At 41.7% G+C, this 21,537-nt stretch overlaps 1 protein-coding gene across 3 annotated transcripts in view; it reads left to right on the top strand.

Moving 5' to 3' along the window:
- Window positions 1-21,537, top strand: part of nkain2 (sodium/potassium transporting ATPase interacting 2) — a 105,990-nt gene that overhangs the window by 32,859 nt on the left and 51,594 nt on the right. For all 3 annotated transcript variants that reach the window (XM_030722399.1, XM_030722398.1, XM_030722397.1), the window contains 2 exons: window positions 18,710-18,847; window positions 20,777-20,857. In XM_030722399.1, coding sequence (XP_030578259.1) covers window positions 18,710-18,847; window positions 20,777-20,857 — 219 coding nt within the window. The remainder of the gene's footprint in view (window positions 1-18,709; window positions 18,848-20,776; window positions 20,858-21,537) is intronic.

The raw sequence follows: 21,537 nt of genomic DNA, 5'->3' as shown, positions 1-21,537 counted from the left end.
AATTTCAGCCAGACTTTTTTTTATTGCTGTTTCCACGCAGAGAGAGAGAGCAGCACCCAGCTGACAGAAAAACAAAAGAGCAGCAGCAGAAATAGGCAAAGACAGAAGGGTGGACAGTCACAGACAGAGAGGGAAGATCTGTTGAAATACCAAACTGATTAGTCGGTGTTTCTGACATTTAAATGCCACGTTTACATAGAGAAATGTTTCCAAGGAATATTAATCACTCTAGTTAATTCACGAGGAGATGTGAACTGGATCTGCGGTGCTCGTGGCAGAAGAGAGGGACAGAGGGAAAAGAGGTGAGGAACAGCAGAGGGATGAGTTAATGATATTAGCAGCAATGCTACAAAAATAGAAACCAAGGGTAAGAGTCGCAGAGTAGCTCTTGATATGATAGTGTCACATTTCATTGCCCACAATAGGCGAATACAGCGATTCTGCTCCATAGATTGCAACACTGTACATGTGTGATGTGTGTGTAACTGAAAAGGAATAAGTACCAATGTATTTAGTACCTCACTCTATTGTATTTTTGTCCCACCACTACAGAAAGAAATTACAGAAATTACTGAAATGTAAGTTGAGTTGTTATTTTTCTGCTATACTTATTACTCATCATGTTATTCTTATCAAGTGAGCAAAGATAAGGCCAGCAATACATCGAGGGGCTCAGGTGGTGGTGTGGCTGGTCCATTAATTGCAGGGTTAGAATTTGGCCAGTGGCTCTTCTGCATGCTGAGGTGTCCCTGGACACGAGACTGAACCCCAGTGCTTGAATGGCTTTGTGGAAGTGCTGTGGTTAAAGGTGTAGTTATTGGTGCAGTCCATTTACCTTAAGAAGGGCCACAATAGAGTGCTAGTGCAAATTTTTACAGCGTATGGAAGGTTGTTTCCCTGTAAAATGGGACTGTTGGTAACTTCATCTTTTAAGCCAGTAGTCCCAATGTGGTGCAGCCCATTGAGTTAATAGGTGAAATCACAGACTGCACTCTATCTTAACATGTCTTAGACAGCTGGGATGAAACAACTTCTCAGCATGTGACACAATGGTATCTTATACTTGTATGAAGGGAGCAAGAATCTGAATGTATTTTATCACTGAAGCACTTTGTCAGTGCCGTTCCAAGCTGAGAATAAAAATGACAAAAAGAGGAGACGTAGACACAAAGAACGAGGGAAATTCCCTCAGTGGTATTTCTGATTACCTTGCAGAAGTATAATTTGAGTACCACCTATCTATCTGTCTGTTTTTCCGGTGACGTTCCATTTTAGTGTATTGCATGTCTGTGGGATCCAAATTGCAGTTGCAATTTGCTCAGGTGCTGGGGCTTATTACTGCAAATTAGGTGGGAAAATGGATTTTGCCTGTGGGCCAGTAGTTACTCATCATATTTCCAGGTAGCCTGTCTCGAGCTGTAGTATGAAGATGAGTGACCATAATAACAGCCTACGAGTGCTCCTCTGCAGCACAGCTTTCATTAACACACTGCCATCTTGATCCATCTCAGTTGTTCCACATGACACATCAGAGAACTTACAGTGTGCTGCTAACTGGCTAACACTGCTCCCGTCCTCTTTCCATCTGTTGACAGCCAGATTTATAAAAACTGACATTATGACGGGCCAACAAAAGTGCGAAACAGATGAACCAAATGCAGATAATTTGGACAGGAATCTACGAGACATGACAAATGTTGGGCCAATATTTTTAATATGAAATGTTGGGCACTCACACAGTGTACTTTTATTATGACTGATGGCCATCCTTGACAGCTAAAAGGAATTTATCTAAACTGTGATATTTTTCAATATTACGTTAATTCTTTGTGAAATTGCATCCTTTGTGCAGCTGAAATAGGTTAGTAGTAGACTTACTATAGTGGGCCATATAGTGTAAAATACTTACTTGAGTCTGAGTTCAGTGATGCATGTTTTGGGCACACTAGCCATCAATTAACAGGAATCCTGGAGCCTGAAAAGTTCTGCTACATGTTTGTTTGAGCCGGTCAGAGCAGTGACATTTAAACTCGGGTGTAGGAAGTGCCTGAAGTCAGTGTTCTTGAACCTTTTCTAATGTACTGAGTTGCTTTTGGCTTCTTCAGTGTGCACATTTTTATCACATACATTTTTTAAAATATGATTTCAATAAGAAGACATCATTTGAAAGAAGTGAACATAATTTATTCAAGTACAAAGTTTGAGTAAATAATTATTCTGCGATTAGAGTTCAACAGTGAAGAAGTAGGACAGACCCCCCCCCCCCCCCCCCCCCCCCCCAGAGTCCAGATGCTGGTGATGGAGACTTGGATGAGGATCTCTTACTGACCAGGATGAGGTGGAGTTGGGGAGAAGGCAGGTTGCATGAATGAGTCTCAACCGGAGAATGAAAGAAGAGCACTGAGATTCAAAGCTCATGGAAAAGAGACTGACTGACTCACAGAAGGTGGGCAAGAAAATGACTGGGTTTCCAGAATGATGGTGAAGGAAATGAGTGTGACAGTGTGGGAAGGTGGAAATGATGTAAAGAATAGACTAGCAGGCCAAACATCCAGGCAGATGAGTCACTGCAGATCTTCCTTATGCTACAGTCACACTAGGGAAAACAGTGGTTGGGGACCATGATATGACTACATATATTGTGACCATGTACAAAGAACTTTTGATCTCATTGTCTTTGAAATGGTTGCTTCAAAGACAGAGCCCAGGGCTCTGACCATTTGCGATAAAACAGCAAAAGACAAGATCAGTCTGATCAGTTTGAAACTGAATGGAGTCAAAGTTGTCAATTACATGCAATCTGTTTGTGATAATACAAAGATTGACTGTGATAAATCAATGAAAATCACTCACATCCAGTTGAGATGAGTCCCCTGTTGCAAAGAGATGCAGATGAGTTGCGTTCATCGGTGCAGACGGACTCAGATTGATTGCAGCATGTTGGCAATCTATCTGTGTTTATAATTGACAGTTATTTACAAATCTTGTCTGAGAGTGATTACAGTCAGTCCGAGTCAGAGCCTGATTATTTGGAGACAGGTTGCCTCCCACCAGGTGATCTGTGTAGTTTCCTTGCGATTGAAAGCGGCTGCCCAGTGCCGCAACTGCTTGCAGTTGGTCGCCGAATGCAAAAAAAAAAATCACTGGGAAACCACTGACTTTTCCTAGTCGCAAGAAGGATGTAGTTGCATGTTGTTGGAATACACAATCTGATATGTCCTTCTGTTTATTGTAGCCTTTCCAGTCTAAGGTCACCAGAGAAGTCCTGTAAAGCCTAAAGTGGTGCACACACAAACAGACCAGAGGCCATGACTTGGAAGTGATGACAACTGAAATAACCATTGCGTTTGCTAAGTGTAAAAAGAAAATGTTGATCTTTTTTAATGACATTTAATTTCACCTGGTTCTTTGGTATTGTAATGTAATAGGAAGTATTAAAAACCACAGAACCCCACAAGGGACATGGGAGGAAAAAAAAAAAAGCGATGTACTTTTGTGAGATCTCGCAAAACTTTTTAAATGTAGGCCGTGCACTTCCGCGTTAATCTTGATACAGCAGCATCCGTCGGGACGTTGAAAGGATCGGCAAGAGATTGCCTGCAAAAGTCGTCTTTAATTTATAATTCTGCGGTTACTGTTGGCCGTAACCATGCCAGAACTGTACAGGCATGAAGGAATGAACCTGACTGACTGTCTCGCTCTCACGCCCTCACTGCTTCACTCGATCTCCACAGACACACAGCGCAGCCCCGGCCCCCTTCTCCTTTCTGCCACTCGGCTCATAACCAACCATAGTGATGGAGGACACATATCTATTCATCTATATCATATATATTCATAAAACAAAAGCTCAGGCTGTGTGTGTGTGTACATGCCCCCCCCCCCCCCCCCCCCCCCCTTTTTTTTCCCATGTCCCTTGCAGGGTTCTGTAAAAACACATCCTAGTGTTGAAAAATTCTGTAAATCTTGGTATCAGATACAGTCTTTCCTATCTATTAAATCATTGTATTGTTGCACTAATAAAATTCCATCCATCCATTCTCTACCGCTTATCCTTTTCAGGGTCACGGGAGGGCTGGAGCCTATCCCAGCTGTCATAGGTCGAGAGGCAGGGTACACCCTGTAATTAACAGATATACCTATACATTAGAATTTATAGGGTGCAATAAACTGATTTGAATTTTAATGAAAATGTGTACTGCACTGCATGTATGCTAAATGTACATGCCGCCACACTGTACACAGTGGCAGTGGAGTGATTTGTCATCTGAATAGCCGGTCTTGTGCCAAAAAGTGATTTCCAGTATTTGCCCAAAAAATTATTGCTGGTATTTATATTGTTGTAAATGACTTGTGGACCTATAATCTATCAAGCATATCTCAAACATTATCTCTTATGAAAGATATCAATTCATTTTGAGTCATAAAGAACATTTCTGTCACATGGTAGAAGCTGCAATCCCTTCTTGGCAAAGAGACTTTCATTGTAGCGATTCTGTTAAAGTTAGATGCCGTTCTGTGTAGATGTTCTGGGATTTCCCACCGTTTTGTTGGTACTTGAACGTGCGTGCTCGCGAGGGGGAGGGAGAGAGAGAGCGAGAGTCAGAGCTCGAGTCCCGTTTTGTTGTTGTTTTTGGCATGGTTGCAGCACACAGCAACCACTTAATTGTTAATAAAGGGGCAACTTTTGGTGGCAGTCTCTCGCCATCTTCTTCAGCGTCTTAACAGACGCTACAATATATTCTTTATTATGAGGGTAAAAGTCATCTCTTCATTTTATATATAAGCCCTTCATAAATCCTGTGGACCAGTATATTTACCAATATAAGCAAAGATAAAACATTTAAAAAAAAATAGGAAATCACTTTTTGACACAACACTGGAAACCTGAAAACTCCATTGTCGCTGTGTTTTGTGTACACACAGCGCTCGTACTGCGTCCCTTCGTGCTCTATGGCATCGCCCGGACCTCTCTTTGGCACCCCCAAAGAGAGGTCCGGGACAGCACCCCCCCCTGGCATACAAATATACGGGCCAGCATAGATGAAAATGTGCCAAGAACATGTAGAATTAATGTACATACCTTCTATCATCGTTTTCTGCGGTTTTCTACGTACGGTTTCCATTTTTGGAACGATGCTTCCACTTCTTGTTAAATTTATCTCCGGCAGCTTTGGCTGTTTTCCACACCTGCTGCGCCGCACTCACAGCTTGCTCCTGTCTAATATCGTCAGTAGAGCCATTTTATGTATCGATGATGGCCTATTTTAGAGAATTCAATGAGGCCTTTGAACTGATCGCTGCAGACCACAGAATAGTGCAGTGGTGTGGATGCCGTGGGCATTGGCGGTCCGGCGGCAGCGCTCAAATTACATAGACCGACCGACATTTTCTAACTATTTGAAAAGTGTACGCTGGGTGTTACCCCCCCCCCCCCCCCCCCCCGCCGCCGTACGCTTTGTACGCTTTGGAAAATGTCGATAATTGTGAATCTTCCCTTAAACTAATATAAACTTTTAGGTGATGTGGTTCAAGTGCATATCAATAGGAGTATTGGACACTGTTGACTGACATTTGATGGAGTGTTGACTAAGCATCATGACCCTGAAATGCCTACCGGGGACCACCTACCAGGTCTGAGCAAATCGCTTCATATCTAATGCAGATGGCTGTGTGAACTGACATCATGGATTAACTGCAGAGTCAAACAGTAGATCACGATACAGCCCAAAGAAAACCAGCTACAGTAAAATACTTCTTGACGATCATGTACAGTTTCCAGCTAAGGAAATATGTTGTCTTATTGTGTCACTTTCAGATGAAGGTTTGAACTTGTCCCTCAAGCTCTTCTAGTCTAGGTTATTTAAGTCATGCATCTCACTGTAAGTGCTGGCCTTTCACCCCACCTTTTAGTGTGACTGAACAACCACAGACACTTTTCCAGTGTGCCAGATGACACTTCAGTGTATTAATTTCAAACATTACCTGGCACTTCAATCTCTCATGTGTCCATGATTTTGAACTCTCTTATTGGCTGTCCATAAAATGTTGAATTCATTTAGAGATTCTTGTGATCATTTTTAGAGCTCTGCCTGTAAAAAGTGATGCACCGAGGCTTTGTAACACCAGTAGATCTCTCAGGTCATCTGATCAAGGCTTACTGGTCGCTCCTCGCTTCAGGCTCAAAGGAGACCGTGCCTTTGAAGTGTCTACCTGTAGACCTATGGCCCGTGGATAGTGGAGATGTCTTTAAAACCACTCAAAACACACCCTCTTAGACTTTAGACTTTTTCCTTTAAGTTACAGTAGAGTGCTCTTTTTGTGACGACTGGCATGCTGTGAGCATTAAAGCTGAGAGACCTAATCATATAATTTAGACTATATTAAGAAACAATGTTATTATGAGATCTTTTCCATGTAGTGAACATTACTGGTGAACAAACCGGGAGGCCCACCTACTTGCAGTGTAGCCTGTTCAAATGCAGGCTTTTTTTCTTTGATTATTCAGTAAGAAATGGCTCTGCTTTCAATTTATGTGATACAATGAACTGCGTCTCAGACGGAGACAGTGTTTTTTGTGTGTGTAACCACTCTGCCGATCAAAGGTTGCGACAGACATCAGTGCTGCACTGTTGCATTTTTCCAGCTGCACATATCTTAGTGTTGCGATGATCACTTTCATTTCCGGCATTATAGCTTTAATGTGTTGGGTGGGAGATGTGAGTGAATCTCTAATGAGATCGACCACAAACATCATCGCCGCACAGTCTAATCTGTAGCGTTTCATTAACTCAGTGTCATTCAGTGTTTGGGGAATAATTTTCCTCACCTCTTTGTCTTTCTGCCAGTTTCTCCTCCGCTTAAAATCCTAAATCTCTTAAAATCCATACTCCTAACAGTTTTTCACCTGAGAACCTTTGGATGCTTTCAGAATAACTTTCATTTTTAGCAGGATCGGCACTGCATCCCAAAAACTTTCTTAATGCATTCATGTCACTTCCAGAGGAGTCATCTGCCATTTGGAGACACATTACAATTGTAACCCAACTTTGTTTGAGTTGAGCCATGCAATGATTAATACATTTTAAAAGCGAAATGTGCCTAGCAAAGTGACACCATATATTTAAACTCTTGAAGAGCTGTTAAAAATGGAGTTCAGCTGCCTTTACAACTGTCCTGCAGTGTGTGTTGCATGCATAGACAGTATGTGAGATGGAGGGCCAACGAGCATATACTGGATAATCTTCCTGTCTGACACTTAGAATGACCATAATTAGCAAAATGGACTTCATGTTCGGTTCATTGTGACCTGAAATAGTGAGTCCATAAAGGAATCAGGAATGTGTGTACTGATATCACAGAGCAAGGAAGCCTGGTGCTAATTTATATTTGCAACCAGAGGCATCACCCCCTGCTGGCCACTAAAAAGTAGCATTCACTTTTGCTGTTGCGAAGAGAAAGTCGAGCTATAGTCATAGCCTCGGCGTTGGCGAGATCTGCTCCACAAAAACTTTAACGTTGGCCGTAACTCAAGAACGATGTGACCTAAGATGTTCAAATTCACACCACAATTGCATACCTTTCAAATCAGACCCATCAAACTGCACACACTTGTTCACACTTGTTGCCTATGTAGTGTCTGGTACTTGCATGCTCCAATATTTCACTGAAAATAGTAATCACCTCACAGGCAACAGTTTCCTGACATACTGAAGACGCTCACATGTTATTTTGGCATACCAAATAGTACCTTAGCGTTAAATAACAGATGCAGCAATGGTCTAACCTTTAAGGATAAATTCTAATGCAATTTCCACCCATCCTTCCATTTTCTTAACCGCTTATCCAATTCAGGGTCGCAAGCGATCGGGGCCCTGGAGTGCACCCCGGACAGGTTGCCAGTTCTAATTAAAGTCATATTTCTTTTCTTAGAAATATGATCACCAGGAGCCCAGACTACAGACCCTGGTGCATTTCTTAAGCCTCACCTCTACATGTAAAGCTTCAGATCCACATGATGAAATGCTTTCATAGAACTAAATATGAGGCTTTATCTCCTGCCATATTGTCATAATCTTATTCACCAGCCTGAAAAGCCCATAAGATCAGGAAATTTAATAGGTGCACCTGAGGGCTCAGCAGTAGCTTAATACAAGTCTCCTAAAAGTTCAGCCAACTCATACCAAGGCAACACGTCATCTGTGTGAGTCACAGGTATTTTTTCCAGCGCCCGTTTCCACTAAAGTCATATGGCTTATGACTGCAGCTTTAACTATGGCCATCCTGCAGTGTTAATTCAAGTGGGACTTCCACTTGGAGTTGTGCACAGTCTGTGTATGGCTGAGTGACTAAGGATATTATGGCTATTATGGCTATGACTGAACAGCTGTGATGACAATGAGTAGGCCTGAATGGAGGAAATTGGATATTTAATAGAGATTTTCACCTGTGATCATCATTGTCTCTTTCCATTTCTAAACTCTTTCCTTCTCTTCCACCCCTTTGCTCTGCCTTCCCTTCTTCTGATCACAACATCCTTTCATTTTTTTCCTTCTCTTCTGCTCGCTCCACCTTTCCCCGACGTCTTTTCTCTCTCTCCGAGCTCTAAGTAGCCACAAATGGTCCCTAATAGCCTCCAATGGAGATGAATTGATCGTTGTGTGAACCGAATCGATGGGAGATTGCTTTTGCTGTACACAGTAGGGTACTGCGCAGGCAGGCGGCCTTAATTAAGTTAACAGTAAACCATGACTGCTTCGGAGTTTCATTGCAAAAATAAAGTTTAGGATGATTACAGAAACAGAAAAAGAGAGTTGAGTAAAAAAAAAAAAGGCATATTTGTTTCACTGTGTTTGTGATGTGCTTGGATGTTGCTCCTCAGTCGTGATGCTCCCTGCGTGACTCATACATAGCGTTTTGGGGCATTTTCTCACTTCCTCTGCCTGTTTTTTTTTTTTTCCTCTCCCCTCTCCATACCTGCTGCTTTCCATACTGCCTCTCCTCTACCAGCTCTTTTCCAGCTTCTTCTCACTGTCTCACCACAGCCCATCTGACCTGATCTCCTCCCCCTTCATGCCTCTCCACTTTCCTTCCCTCGCTGTCGTTCCTAATGGGATGAGCGGCAGAATTTGATCAGCAGTTTTTTAAAGGTCACACAACCAAGCGAAAACTGTCAGCCAAAGAGCCAAGGGAATGAGAGAGGTAAGGTGGAGGAAGAGAGGGGAGCAGACAGGACAGGGAGGAAAAGCAAGGGGGCTAGAGAAGAGAAAGCTTCATGAGGAGATGGAAGATAGAGATAGAGACAACAGAGAGAATATGGAAAGGAGCAGGGAGATGGAGATGGGAGGTAGTGAGGTACTGGAGGGGAAAAGAAGGAGGAGGCAGATGAGGTAATTTGCTGTTTTGTGACATAACATATCTGTTAACAGATGAATACATATTAAATATGCAGGAGAGATGAAGAAAGGAAGGAAGGCGGGGAATGATGATGAGAAAGGGAAAGGTTGGGAGGAAATGAGAAGATGAGAGTGAGGAAAGGGAAGTCAGGGGAGCAAATACTGAGGAAGGAGGAATGGAGACATTTTCATTTCTCTCACCCAGTTCCACTCATCTCTTTGCTCTGTAACAGTGGGATCTTAATCACCTCTCCGTCTCTTCATACTCTCTCATCAAATCTCTCAGTCTGTCTCTCCATCCTTCACTGTCTCATTCTCTCTCTGCGTCTTGCGTTTAAGATAAAAGACACTCATCGCTCGGCAGTGTCTCATAATGGTCACGCAGTGCAGATGTCCTCCTGTCTGCAGCAAGAATCACTCTTTGATTTCATTCTATCGTTCATCATCAATAGACCCAACTCTTTCCAACTCACTGAAGACCCTTTTCTGCTCTGCCTTTCTACTGCCCCTTTGATCAGCTTCATTTTTTTCTGCTGCTAATCTATTCCTGAAGTGTTTCAGTGCATCTTTCCCCTCACTGCATCTGCATTACCGTGTGGTGCGTGTATGAGTGTGTGTGGCAGAAACTATTCGCAGTTTATAGAAATACAAATGCACAAATGAACTACAGGAGACAGCAGAGGGGTAGAAATCTCTCTATCCACACTGCCTATGCTGAGGTTAAAAGGGTCAGCAGTTTCATGTTTCACTGTGTGGACTTCCCCTAGTCACCATACGTGAATGCCATAGTCAGGAATGGGTCTGTTTTCAGAGGAGGCTGAGGAAGTGTGGCATCCTTCCACAGCTGCACCATCGAGAAGTTGCTGACGGGCTGCATCATGGCCCGGTAAAGAAGCTGTCCACAGCCGCCAATCACTACACAGAGTGGTGGAGGCAGAAAACCACATCATTATCCTCCACCAGCACTGCCTGAGGAAGGCACACAGCATCATCAAGAGTCATATCCATCCGGCACACAGACTGTTCCTGCTATTGCATGTTTCATGGTTCACCTTATGAGGCACTGCAAATATTGGAAGAGGCACAGCTCAAAGCTAAGCTTTTACCACTTTATTAACCAAAAAGAAGGAAAAACATATTTGACTTTACGAGCTTTGTTAGTCAGTGTTAGTCAGCAGTTGGATGGGTGTTTGAATGTTTAGTGGGTGGTGTTGTACAGTGTAAAAACTAAATTAACAAGCCTAAGTCAACCAAACACATAGCATGGATGGAGAAAGAGAGCAAAGACTGAGAAAGCCAGCTATTAAATGGTCCGGGGAGACTGCCCAGGTGCTCCCAGTTGTGTTGATTAACTCCATCTACCAGGAACAGAAGCAACACAGAGGGATAAACAGGGCCATCATACACTTTATAACCAGGTCATCAGTCTTCAGAAGTGACAAATCTAAATATTCTAGATACTGAATACAGCTTACAGAAAAAAATAGTGCACAGTCTGCAATTTTATGTATTATATTTTATGTGTATACAGAGTTACATTTAGGTCCAAAATTTGTTGGACAAAGACACAATCTTTGTAGTTTTGCCTCTGTACACTGTACATGTTAGAACTTTTTATTTATTTTTTTCCTTTTTTTGAACTCATGATGTAGCTAATGTATGGAATTAGCTCACTATAATTTATTGTTTATACCTGTAAAAGAGTGGGTACCATTCACTTTCAGTTATTCAGCTGATATCTGTTCAGCATCATGTATGAAACATGCAGCTATGCCACAATGCTGTCTGGACTCCAGAGAGCTGCCAGTAATCCTGCTTTTTATTCCACAATCGATTATTAGTTTTCCCAATCAAACATGTATTTTTGTTTCTTATATTCAATTATATAATCACGTTTAGAAAAGTCGTTGCCAACCGTTTTACGGATTTGCTGTGGCTATATCAAATACTGCAACCATCTGACTAGCCACAAAGAATCTACCTACAAATGAACCCCACACATATTTACATGTTCTGACACTTAAATTGCACAGTTAACAGTGGCCTGGATTAACCTGGATAAATGGGCACTATTGCAGGTCAAAACCTATATGTTGGTAGGTGTGTGCTTCTCGACTTTAAATTCTGTAGTGGTCTTGCACTCCTGCGTGTGTGTGTCACTGACATCAAAGTGACACTGTAGCACCGAGAGAACATGCTGTCCACGCAGCTTGGAGCTGCATTAATGTCACAGAATCAGTTCTAATCAACAACAGCTGAATACATTTGCAGGTGATGGAGGTCGGCGTCGTTTGTGGGAAGCTGTTGTCGGCACAACCTTTCACCTCCTGCAGCTTGGTAACAAATAAAAATCATGATTTTATAAAGCTGTAAATGATCGTTTGCCGCAAGCAGGTGATTGGTCTTTGTTGCTTTGGCAGATAGATGATTTTATTTCTTTAAATGTAGCCCAAAATCCTCAGGATTTTGGCCCGTCTCCACACAAATGGATAGCAGGAGAGTGATAGATGCACTCACTGTAGCTCTACTTAGACTCCGTCTGCATTTGGGAAACCGTTGCCAGGAAGAGCACACGCATCAGTCTATGCTAACAAAACAGTAGGTGGAATAAACATTCTTGGTCCCTGAGGAAATTTGTGCTGGCATTAGATAGATTGACAGAAGGCTGAATATAAAGTTGTTTTCTGTTTTGCGAACCATCGTCAAACAGAGAAATAGAGTACCCACTTTATTCTACATGCATTCACAAATGCAAACATTCGCTCTCCAGAAACGTAAGTAAAGCATTCTTCTGTGCTGGACCAACACATATCAAAACTAATTTGCTGTGTCCATGTGCAGATTTGCAGGAAATACCTACAGCAATTAATATAACCCCTATGTGCATGCATCCCTGGCCTAAGCATCAGCTCTGAAATGACCAAATCTGCCTGCAGCATCAAAGCGAGCTGCAGTCAGTCCCAAAGGACCCAACTAAAGCCAGCTTGGAGCTCCACCTGTACACCACTGAAGCTTTCATCAGCTGCACATATCACAAAACTGCCATATCTGCTAACATGCAGGCCATAACTGCTGCTGGCAACGAGGTTCTATGCACAGCTCTTCATCTCTGTTCCCCCAGAGTTAAAGTTGTTGAAAAGCAGAACAATTTCAAACTGCTTCTTCTGTCAAGCAAATCATGAAAAGGATGCAGCCATTAGGGCACGGGGAGGGTTATGTGTCTGCTTTCTGTCAGGAGAACTGGAGGACTGAATTACAAAGAATGATCTACTGGGGCAGCTGATGTTAGTTGTTTTGCAGCTGAGCCATGTAATGAGAATTTCACATGAAAAGACAAGTGCGGTGCAGGAACAGATGGTCTGAATTTGAATATTCCTGTTATTGGTTCCTGAATTAACCCAGGTTAGACCAATAAAACCTTTTTTTTTAATGACTGACAGTTTAAAGTATAGAAATTCTTTACTTCATCTTTCAAATTTTCTCCTTTCTGTGACTTCTTACACATAAGTGTGTGTGTGTGTGTGTGTGTGTGTGTGTGTGTGTGTGTGTGTGTGTGTGTGTGTGTGTGAATCCCAGCTGGAGTGAAGACTGTTTATATTATTGGTGATGAAAGAGGGGCCCCAAGGGGCCTCTATAATAGGCTGGGAGGCCTCTGACTTTTTATAATGCTCTGTATGGGTGTGTGCGCCTGCTTGTGAGAGAGACACAATTGCACCACTATATAATTGTCAATGGGAGGACACACTTTTACATAATACAGATACACAAAGAGAGAGAGATGGAGCCTGCCCATACATAAAGGCACTCACACAGAGAAGCACAGTCTCTCTCTCTGTCTCACACACACACATACACATACACACACACTAACACATTGTTGAGCCATCTGAGCCCAGTGTGTCCAATAACAGCAGGTGCTGTCAAGTGCAAGCACAGCAGACCTGCCCTGACATGGAAACCCACACATGGGTGGATGCACATATGTCAGCACGCCACACATTCATTCATTCAGTCACCTTCCTTTTCTTGTAACTCACATTCAGTAACTCATTTTTAAAATGACTGTCTGATTGGTGAAGTTCATGCACAGTTACAGTTGTAGCCATGACAGAGTGCCTGGTATTGTTAGGATGTGCCCATCTGTTCAGGATTTCCTCCAGTGCTCATTGGCCCTGTGTTAATGTTAAGAAGAACACATCTTTTTTTAAAACTGTGTTAAAGATGTTTTTCTTTTTATATAGATAAGCTGCAAGTTAGTTAATATAGCTTAGCCTTCTAGCACAAAGAGAGCTCGAAAGAGAAGAATTATAATGCTTTACCTCCGGTTGTTCAGCTGAAATCTGATTACTTGTGTTTACTGATTATGTTAGGCCTCACAAAAGCCTAGAGACTAGTTGGCAACCACTTGGCAACCATGGGATTGCTAGGGAAAAATTTGTATTTCCCAACTGATTGCGGTTACTGGCTGTCACACAGTCCTAGAGACCGGTCAGTGACGTCTTGCAGCCTGAGGAATGTGTAGTCCCAGACCAGTTGGCGAATGGTTGCGAGAGGTTGCTGGCAGTTACTAGGTGAAATTGGTCACAAAGAGGTATTCGGTGCTGCACCAAAAGCTTCGCTAACTGCTCACTGAGCTTTAAAGAAACTGTGAAAAGTGCCTTCAAAGTGAAAGTTGCACCTTTTGAAACATGTTGGTTCCAGTTACTGCGCTACTTTCTCTTCATGCTGATATCTGCCCTGATGTACTAAGAGCTGCAGCAACACAGGTCCACTGTTCAGTATGTGCTTCAATGGGTTCACTATACCTTTATTTGATGTATGAACACATAATATTTTCACAGTGGGTTTGGTCCAAGAACTCCCAGGCGTCACGGCTGGTGTGATCCCATCACAACATGGTCTCGAGCTTTGTCTGTAGCGCTGCCGTATGGCCTCACATTAGGGCACTCTGAACTCAGCTGTCCAGAAATTTGCGTGCATGTGTGTGAGAAGAGAGCGGGTGTAACAGAAAGTTCATTTTAATCTCAGCGACACACCCATAACGTTTTGGGACTTCATTTTGCAGGGTAGCGACGCTGTTGCCTTGACGAAATCTGTGCAGACAGACTGCCTTTGTGGTACCTCCTGCTACAGTATTAATTTAAATGACAGACACTCACAGGCAGGCAGACTCACAAGGTGAAAACAATACCAGCTACACTATCGTGGCTGGTAATGAAACCCTTGATTTGATATGTAAGCCGATGATGTGTAATCTCTTGTATTTGATAGTGTAGAACAGTAAATATCAGTGTCATTTGCACTAAATGAAGCTAATAACGTCATCCTTAGCTTTCATGTTTTATTTTTTTATTTACTTTTTCTTTTTAGTGCGCACTTTTTCTTTGTCTCATGCTTTCTCTTTGTTCCCCCCTCCTCTAGCTCCCTGTCCCTGTCTTTGTCTGTGTGCGTTAATATATTTAGCAGTGCCATATCATATGCTGTGCTAACTTCATTAACTATCTCAGCATGAGCCTACAGTGACTGAATGATAATAACCCTCACCCCCCCCCCCACTCGCTCTCGCTCTCTTTCTCTCTCTCTCTCTCTCACACACACACACACACACACACACACACACACACACACACACACACAGAGCCCTGGGAGCTTAACAGTAATGGATGTATAACTGATTACATTTAACTTCATTATGACAGTATTTTATATTTTATTATTATGATAAACAACCTTTCTAACCCCAAAGACCCATCAGTGAGTTCACCATTACGATACAGATATGACTAGGATTTAAATTCCAATAAAGTCCCTGAGTTTTCCAAAAATCCCAGATAAATTTGTGTAAAGCAGACAGAAAAATCAACTAATAAAATAAAAGGAGTGAATTAAAAAAAAAACACTTTGATGAACAGCCATTGTTAGTTCAAGCATTACATCACAGCTAGGCTGCTATTGTTTTTGTTATGGATTAATCTGCAAAATTGTTTTTATAAAGTTAGCACAAGGGGTAAGGAAATTTGTGTTATGTCAATTATTTCTTTGTTGTAACAGTGCTTCTTGACAATAAATCTCATACTGCTGGAAAGCCTGTTTATTTAAACTGTGCCACATTTGTAAGGAAAATGCATTTGTGGGTTGAGCAGCAGAGTTGAGTATGTGGGCTACACCCATGAAAAACTTGCCAATGCCAAACAGCTTATTCTGCTACTGACTCTTGTTTTGAGCTTCTGGTACTCCAGGTGTTGACAGTAAGGCTTGTGATCATTGAAGGCAATCTCAGGAGGCAATCTAGAGAGCTATTGAGATGAGATTCTGCAACCAGTGGCAATCCCATATGTCCACAGTCTGGGACCAAATTCTGTCCTCTAAGACGACAACGCTCGCCCCCACAGAGTGGCGTGCATCAGGCTACCTCCAGAATTTGGGAGTAGAGAGGCTGGAATGGCCTGCCTGCAGTCTTGACCTCAACCCCATTGAATACTTGGAGGAACCGCTTGGACGTGCTGTTCAAGTGATCAGCAAATGCTGGTTGGTGAATGGGGTGCCATCCCACAGCAGTGTGTGACCAAGCTGGTGACCAGCATGAGGAGGAGGTGCCAGGCTGTTGTGACTGTGTATGGTTCGTCCACATACTACTGAGGTCCTTGTTTGTGAATAAATTGTTAAATTGCAAATATGTCATCCAGTCCAATAAATGACACCAAATAAGAGTCAGTAGCAGAATAAAATTTGGCAAGTTTTTCATGTGCGAACTAGGGATGTGTGCCACTAGTCGACTAGATGACTAATGGTCACTATTGTCACTAGTCATGCCAGACGTTCTAGTCGGTTAGCCTAATTGTTAGGATTTTAATTGATACCCAGTGCCATAAATGATTGTCCTACAGTAAATGTTATGCAGCCGTCTGTCATCAGACAGAGCTGCAGCCCTGACATCGTTATAGAAAAATGCCATAACTCTGTTAATTTTGGACTGAAACTTTTATTAGACCTAATATTGTTAGTTATTTTGAAGTTTGTAAAATGTAACCTGGAGCGCACTTGCTAAGAAACAATCGTTTCTTCCTGTGCATTTCTAGCTACTTTGCCACAGTTTGTACAAAGAAGCGAAAAGACTAGAGGGACCAATGTGTTTGCACCTTAAAGAAACATAAAATGACCACAGCAAAGAGTAGGACCCAGAAGGGAAAAAGATCCCAGCATTTTATGTTTCTGTAGGCCAGCACTGCATGTAAAACACCGGGACACGACCGAAAGGTAATAAACACACGCGACTGACCTGCACAAGCATAAACGCTATCGACAACATTGGCTGCTTACGTAGGTTATGTCGCAGCTCTACAAAGACCCAACGCTGAAGCCTGAATCTGGCCTAAGCTGGAGGAGGAAGCTGGGGAAGAGGGAGGTCTGGGCTTCACTGCTCAGGCTGCAGCCCCAGATAATCAGAAGAAAATTGATGGATGGATGTTTGCATTGTATTGTTTTACTGTCATTTTAGATTTTAACTCTTATTGACATGCGTGTCATGAATTGTAGAACAACATGCATAGTTCATAATGTATGGCACAATGGGCCACGCTTTTCAGTCGCAATTTATTTGTTTTTCGATTGTTAATTTCTCATATTTTAACAATGCATAAACATCGTTTGCCGTAACGCGTTTTCATGTCATATTTAACATGAATTTATTTAAAGTTTTTTTCTCCATTGTCTGTTTGCAGTATAATGTGCAATGTTCATAATGCACAATGCGCATTGCCACACAGTTAAGCAGCATTCAAAGTGTGATTCATTATAGAAGAATGCAATTAATGGTTTCAAATGCCTTTGTTTAGACAGTTTTTGACATTCTTCCTTAAACATTCCTAAAAGTGTTTCTTAGTTTTAGACTAGTCCATTAGCCCAATTTTTTTCCCTTGTTTAGTCGACTAAGAAATTAGTCACCAGGAACATCCCTAGTGCACTTGTGCATGTGCTGCTCAACCCACAAATGCATTTTTTTTCTTTTTTACAAATGTGGCACCATCTACAGGGCAATAAACAGACTTTCCAATTGTATAAGATTTTTTTGCCAACCCTAACAAAGAAATAATCAACCAAACACACATTTCCTTACTTTTTGTACCAAGTTTATATTTAACAAAGAACCACAGTAAATTCTTTCATTTCAGGAGTTTAGCCATGATTAATGACTAATGATTAAATTTCTGTTGGTTGACCAGTTGTTTGAGGTTTTACAGCATGTCTGCAATAATTAGGAAAAATATTGCTGATCTTTATGCATTGGTGCCACTGGCAGCTGTGGCCAAAGGCCTTCTGCTTTCAAGCTGTCCTTTTGAAGGCTTTAAAGAGGTTTCTTCCAGTTTGGCACAGACATAACTTGGACTCAAAGGTGAACTGATTAGATTTTGGTGGTCAAAGGTCAAAGACCAAGGTCCCAGTAATCTCCCATTCATTGCAGTCTGGTGAAAGCGATATTTCGGGAACAGCTGTAAGGAATTTAATTACATGTGGCACAAATGTTGACTTGGACTCAAGGACGAACTGATCTGAAGGTGGTGCTCAAAGGTCAAGCTCAGTGTGACCTTACAAAACATGTTTTTCGAACACATTTTTTAAGGATTCATGATAAAGTTTTCTCACAAATGTCCAATAGCATAAAATGACTAAATCACATAATTTAGAGCAAAAAGGAAATGATCTCCACTCATCCCCTTCACTGTGACACCATAACATTGTGTGCTTTTGCACAGTGCTTACACAACCTTTGTTCCTGACTAATGCGTCGGAGAACAAAAGTGTTTTTTTCTTTTGTTCTCCAACGCCATTACTCAGGAACAAAGGTCGTGACCATTTGGTCAGATGGCGAATTGGTGACACTAATCTAACAAACTGTGGTGATTAAGAGGTTCTTCTGTGGTTCAAGATGTGTGTTACGCATCTATATTTTATTTGTAGTTTTCTGTGGTTGAAGGATCACTAATCTTATGGCTACAACTTTGTGTATTATTGACTAAACATAAATGCATTCAATCCCTTTTATTTAATTTTTTGTTACATATTGTGTTTATGAGTCTGGACCGCCATAGATGTTGGTGGAGGCATCCAATTACAAAGCAGTAAATAACGGTTTACCTAATTTTTGTCAGTGTTGGTTTTCTGGCTGAGATTACCCCCAACAATCAAATATTTTACAGAAGCTGTGCCTTTGTTCTCTTGCCTTAAGGCATCTGGTTGTTGTGATTTGGTGCTATAAAAATAAAATTGAATTGAATTGCCTTGAATCTCATTCCTTCCCTTCGTTCTCTCATCAGGTCAGTGTCCTGGAGCGTCAGGTGATAGATTTCCTGGGCTACCAGTGGGCTCCCATCCTGACAAACTTCCTACACATCATTGTTGTCATCCTGGGCCTTTTTGGCACCATTCAGTTCAGGCCGAGATACGTCACTGGGGTGAGTTTTACACACATGCGGGCACTGACTCAAAACACGCATTTTACTTATACTCAGCTCTCTTTTTTATGCTTTATAAATTAGAGAATAGACATTTTCAGTATGTTAGTAATTTTTACAGCCTTCCATGAAAAAGTATCATCATTATATCTTTAACTGGACAGTGTGAACAGCCTAGTTCATTCATACCTGGAGAATGCACCATAAAATCCACTTGAACACATAACTGAATGAATATGAGCCAGTCTATATGAAGAATTACTAAATATATCTACTGGTAAATGTGAGCTTGATGGAAGACCATATACTTCATTTATTATATACTAATGAGCCACTACATTAAAACCAACACGTCATGTGAATAACAGTGATCATCTCATCATAATGTAAATCTGTTTGTAGGCATTCATGTTGGTGTTATTTTGACACATACAGTCACATGAAAAAGAAAGTTCACTCCAAGGTCAGATCGTGCAAAGCCCACAGTAACTGCAAAAACCCCCCAAGAGACTCAGACTCTACAGGCCGCAGTCAGCATGTGAAATGTTAAAGTTTATGACAGTACTATTAGAAAAAGACCAAACAAGTAGGGCTTGTTAGGAAGGGTTTCCTGAAGAAAAGTCTCTTTTCTATAAAACAGAACACGGCAGCATGGCTTAGGTTTGCAAAGTTGCATCTGAATAAACTTGGCCAAATGGTGTCCTGAGATAGGACAATGATCCTAAACATAGCAGCAATTCTACAACAGAATGGCTGAAAAAGAAAAGAATCAAGGTGTAGAAATGGCCCAATCAAAGTCAACCTGATTGAAATGCTGTGGTGGGACCTTAAGAGAGCTGTGCATGACGGAATGCCCACAAACCTCAATGAACTGAAGCGATGTTTTAAAGAAGAGTGGTCCAAAATTGAATTATGAATTATGGGGTGTATTTTTTTTTCTTCACATGACTGTACCACTGTGTTGCAAACATGTTTTCTGGGCATTTAGAACACAATCTGATTATTAAAGAGTTTGAATAATGGTTTCAAATGGCTGTTAAATTCATAAAATATTTGTATGGACAAAATTTAACCTTGTCAGTTAGATTGTGCACATTTTTCCGACTTTGACAGTACGCTTGAGTTTCCTTGTATCTAACTGACTAGTAAATCAGTTGCCTGGAACATTCCTAGCAAAACCTTTTTGTTAAAAAACAAAGAAACCAAGAACCTGAGGCATTAGCATGACCTGCTCACTCCCAAGATCCCAGTCCAATCAAGTTTCCATGGGATGTGCAGAAACAAGCCTGGTGCAGCGCCACACCTCTATACCATCATCGTGGTGCCATCAGACCTCCAGAGGTGCAGTGTTTACGCTCTGATGGGTTAGAGCTGTTTTGGGAGGAACTACAGAATATCTGCCTGGTGGCTGATCAGTGTGTATATTTGACCATGTATTATAAATATATATTAAAAAAAATGGGTGTGAATAGAGTGGGAGTAGGAAGAACTTGCCAAGAAAAATTAGTAGATTAGTACAAAGCTCCCCCTCACATTGTATAAATCCAACTGCCCCCCCTCAGAAGACCTTCAAGTGGACACACAAGATTTAGTAAGATTTAGATAATGAAAGAGAATGAAAGTTGTATCTAAGCTTGTAAATTCATTCTTCCTTTCTTATAACTTGCACAAACACACACACACGATGCCGCGATCCATTTTCTCTTCTTGTCAGGTTTGATTCAGGTGATCAGTTGCACTATTCGCAGTTGTTTCTGTTTCTTTGCATCTTAACAACATCAAAAGTGAAGCCTCCCTCTGTCGTTTCTCTTCGTCTCACCCAGTCTCAATGCAAGACATGGAGATGCTTTTTAAATTCTCTAACAAAGGCTTGTCAAATCTGATCTGAATCTCACTTTCCTCTCTTTGTGCCTCTCTGTTTCTCTGCAGTATGCAGCCTGGCTCGTAGTGTGGATGACCTGGAATGTTTTCATCATCTGTTTTTACCTGGAGGTTGGAGACCTGTCCAGAGTAAGAAAACTTTTCCTTGTCAAGTCTTTATGGTAACCACCTAGCACCAGCATTGACACAAACTCCTCCCAAACTAGCAACTTACTGATTCTACCAACAAGTTCAAGTTGTCTACAAGTGCAATATGTATTGCTCCTCTGTGTTAAACACCCAGGTTGCTGGCCAGAGCCAATTAAACACACTAACTTGAGCCACACTGTTCAATTGGGTAACTTGTTCCCTAATTGCAGTGTAGTTGCAGCAACTGCATGGGGCACAAAGTCTGAAGGAAATCCCCTGAAAATGCCTTCAGACAAAATCCCTTGACCTGAGTGAGGAAGGGATGACCTTGGGCTGAAAGGATCAGTTAGGTTAAAGTTCTAATGCACTACCGTCTCAGGTCTCAGCAGTGACGATCACCATCAGGACCATGGTCTAACTGACACGCCAAGCTTGCCCTGCAGAACCTTCTCCAGAAGCACCTGTCCAGTGGATGACACCTGGCTACCATCATATGGAGGGGAGGGAGCATATTTGCAAAATCTGGATTTAAATCTGATAACACATACCACAGTGGTGTGGGTAACTGACTTCTTTGTTTGCACTTAGATTTGGCTTTGTTTACTCTCAGCATGCCATATGATTCACACAAAGATTCACAAAAGAATTAGGTTACTATAAATATGGTGTAATTCTCACCA

Source organism: Archocentrus centrarchus, chromosome 24 (assembly GCF_007364275.1).
Source record: "Archocentrus centrarchus isolate MPI-CPG fArcCen1 chromosome 24, fArcCen1, whole genome shotgun sequence".
In the NCBI taxonomy this organism is placed as follows: domain Eukaryota; kingdom Metazoa; phylum Chordata; class Actinopteri; order Cichliformes; family Cichlidae; genus Archocentrus; species Archocentrus centrarchus.
Note: the sequence above shows the minus strand (reverse complement) of the source record. Positions and strands in the feature narration are given on the sequence as shown.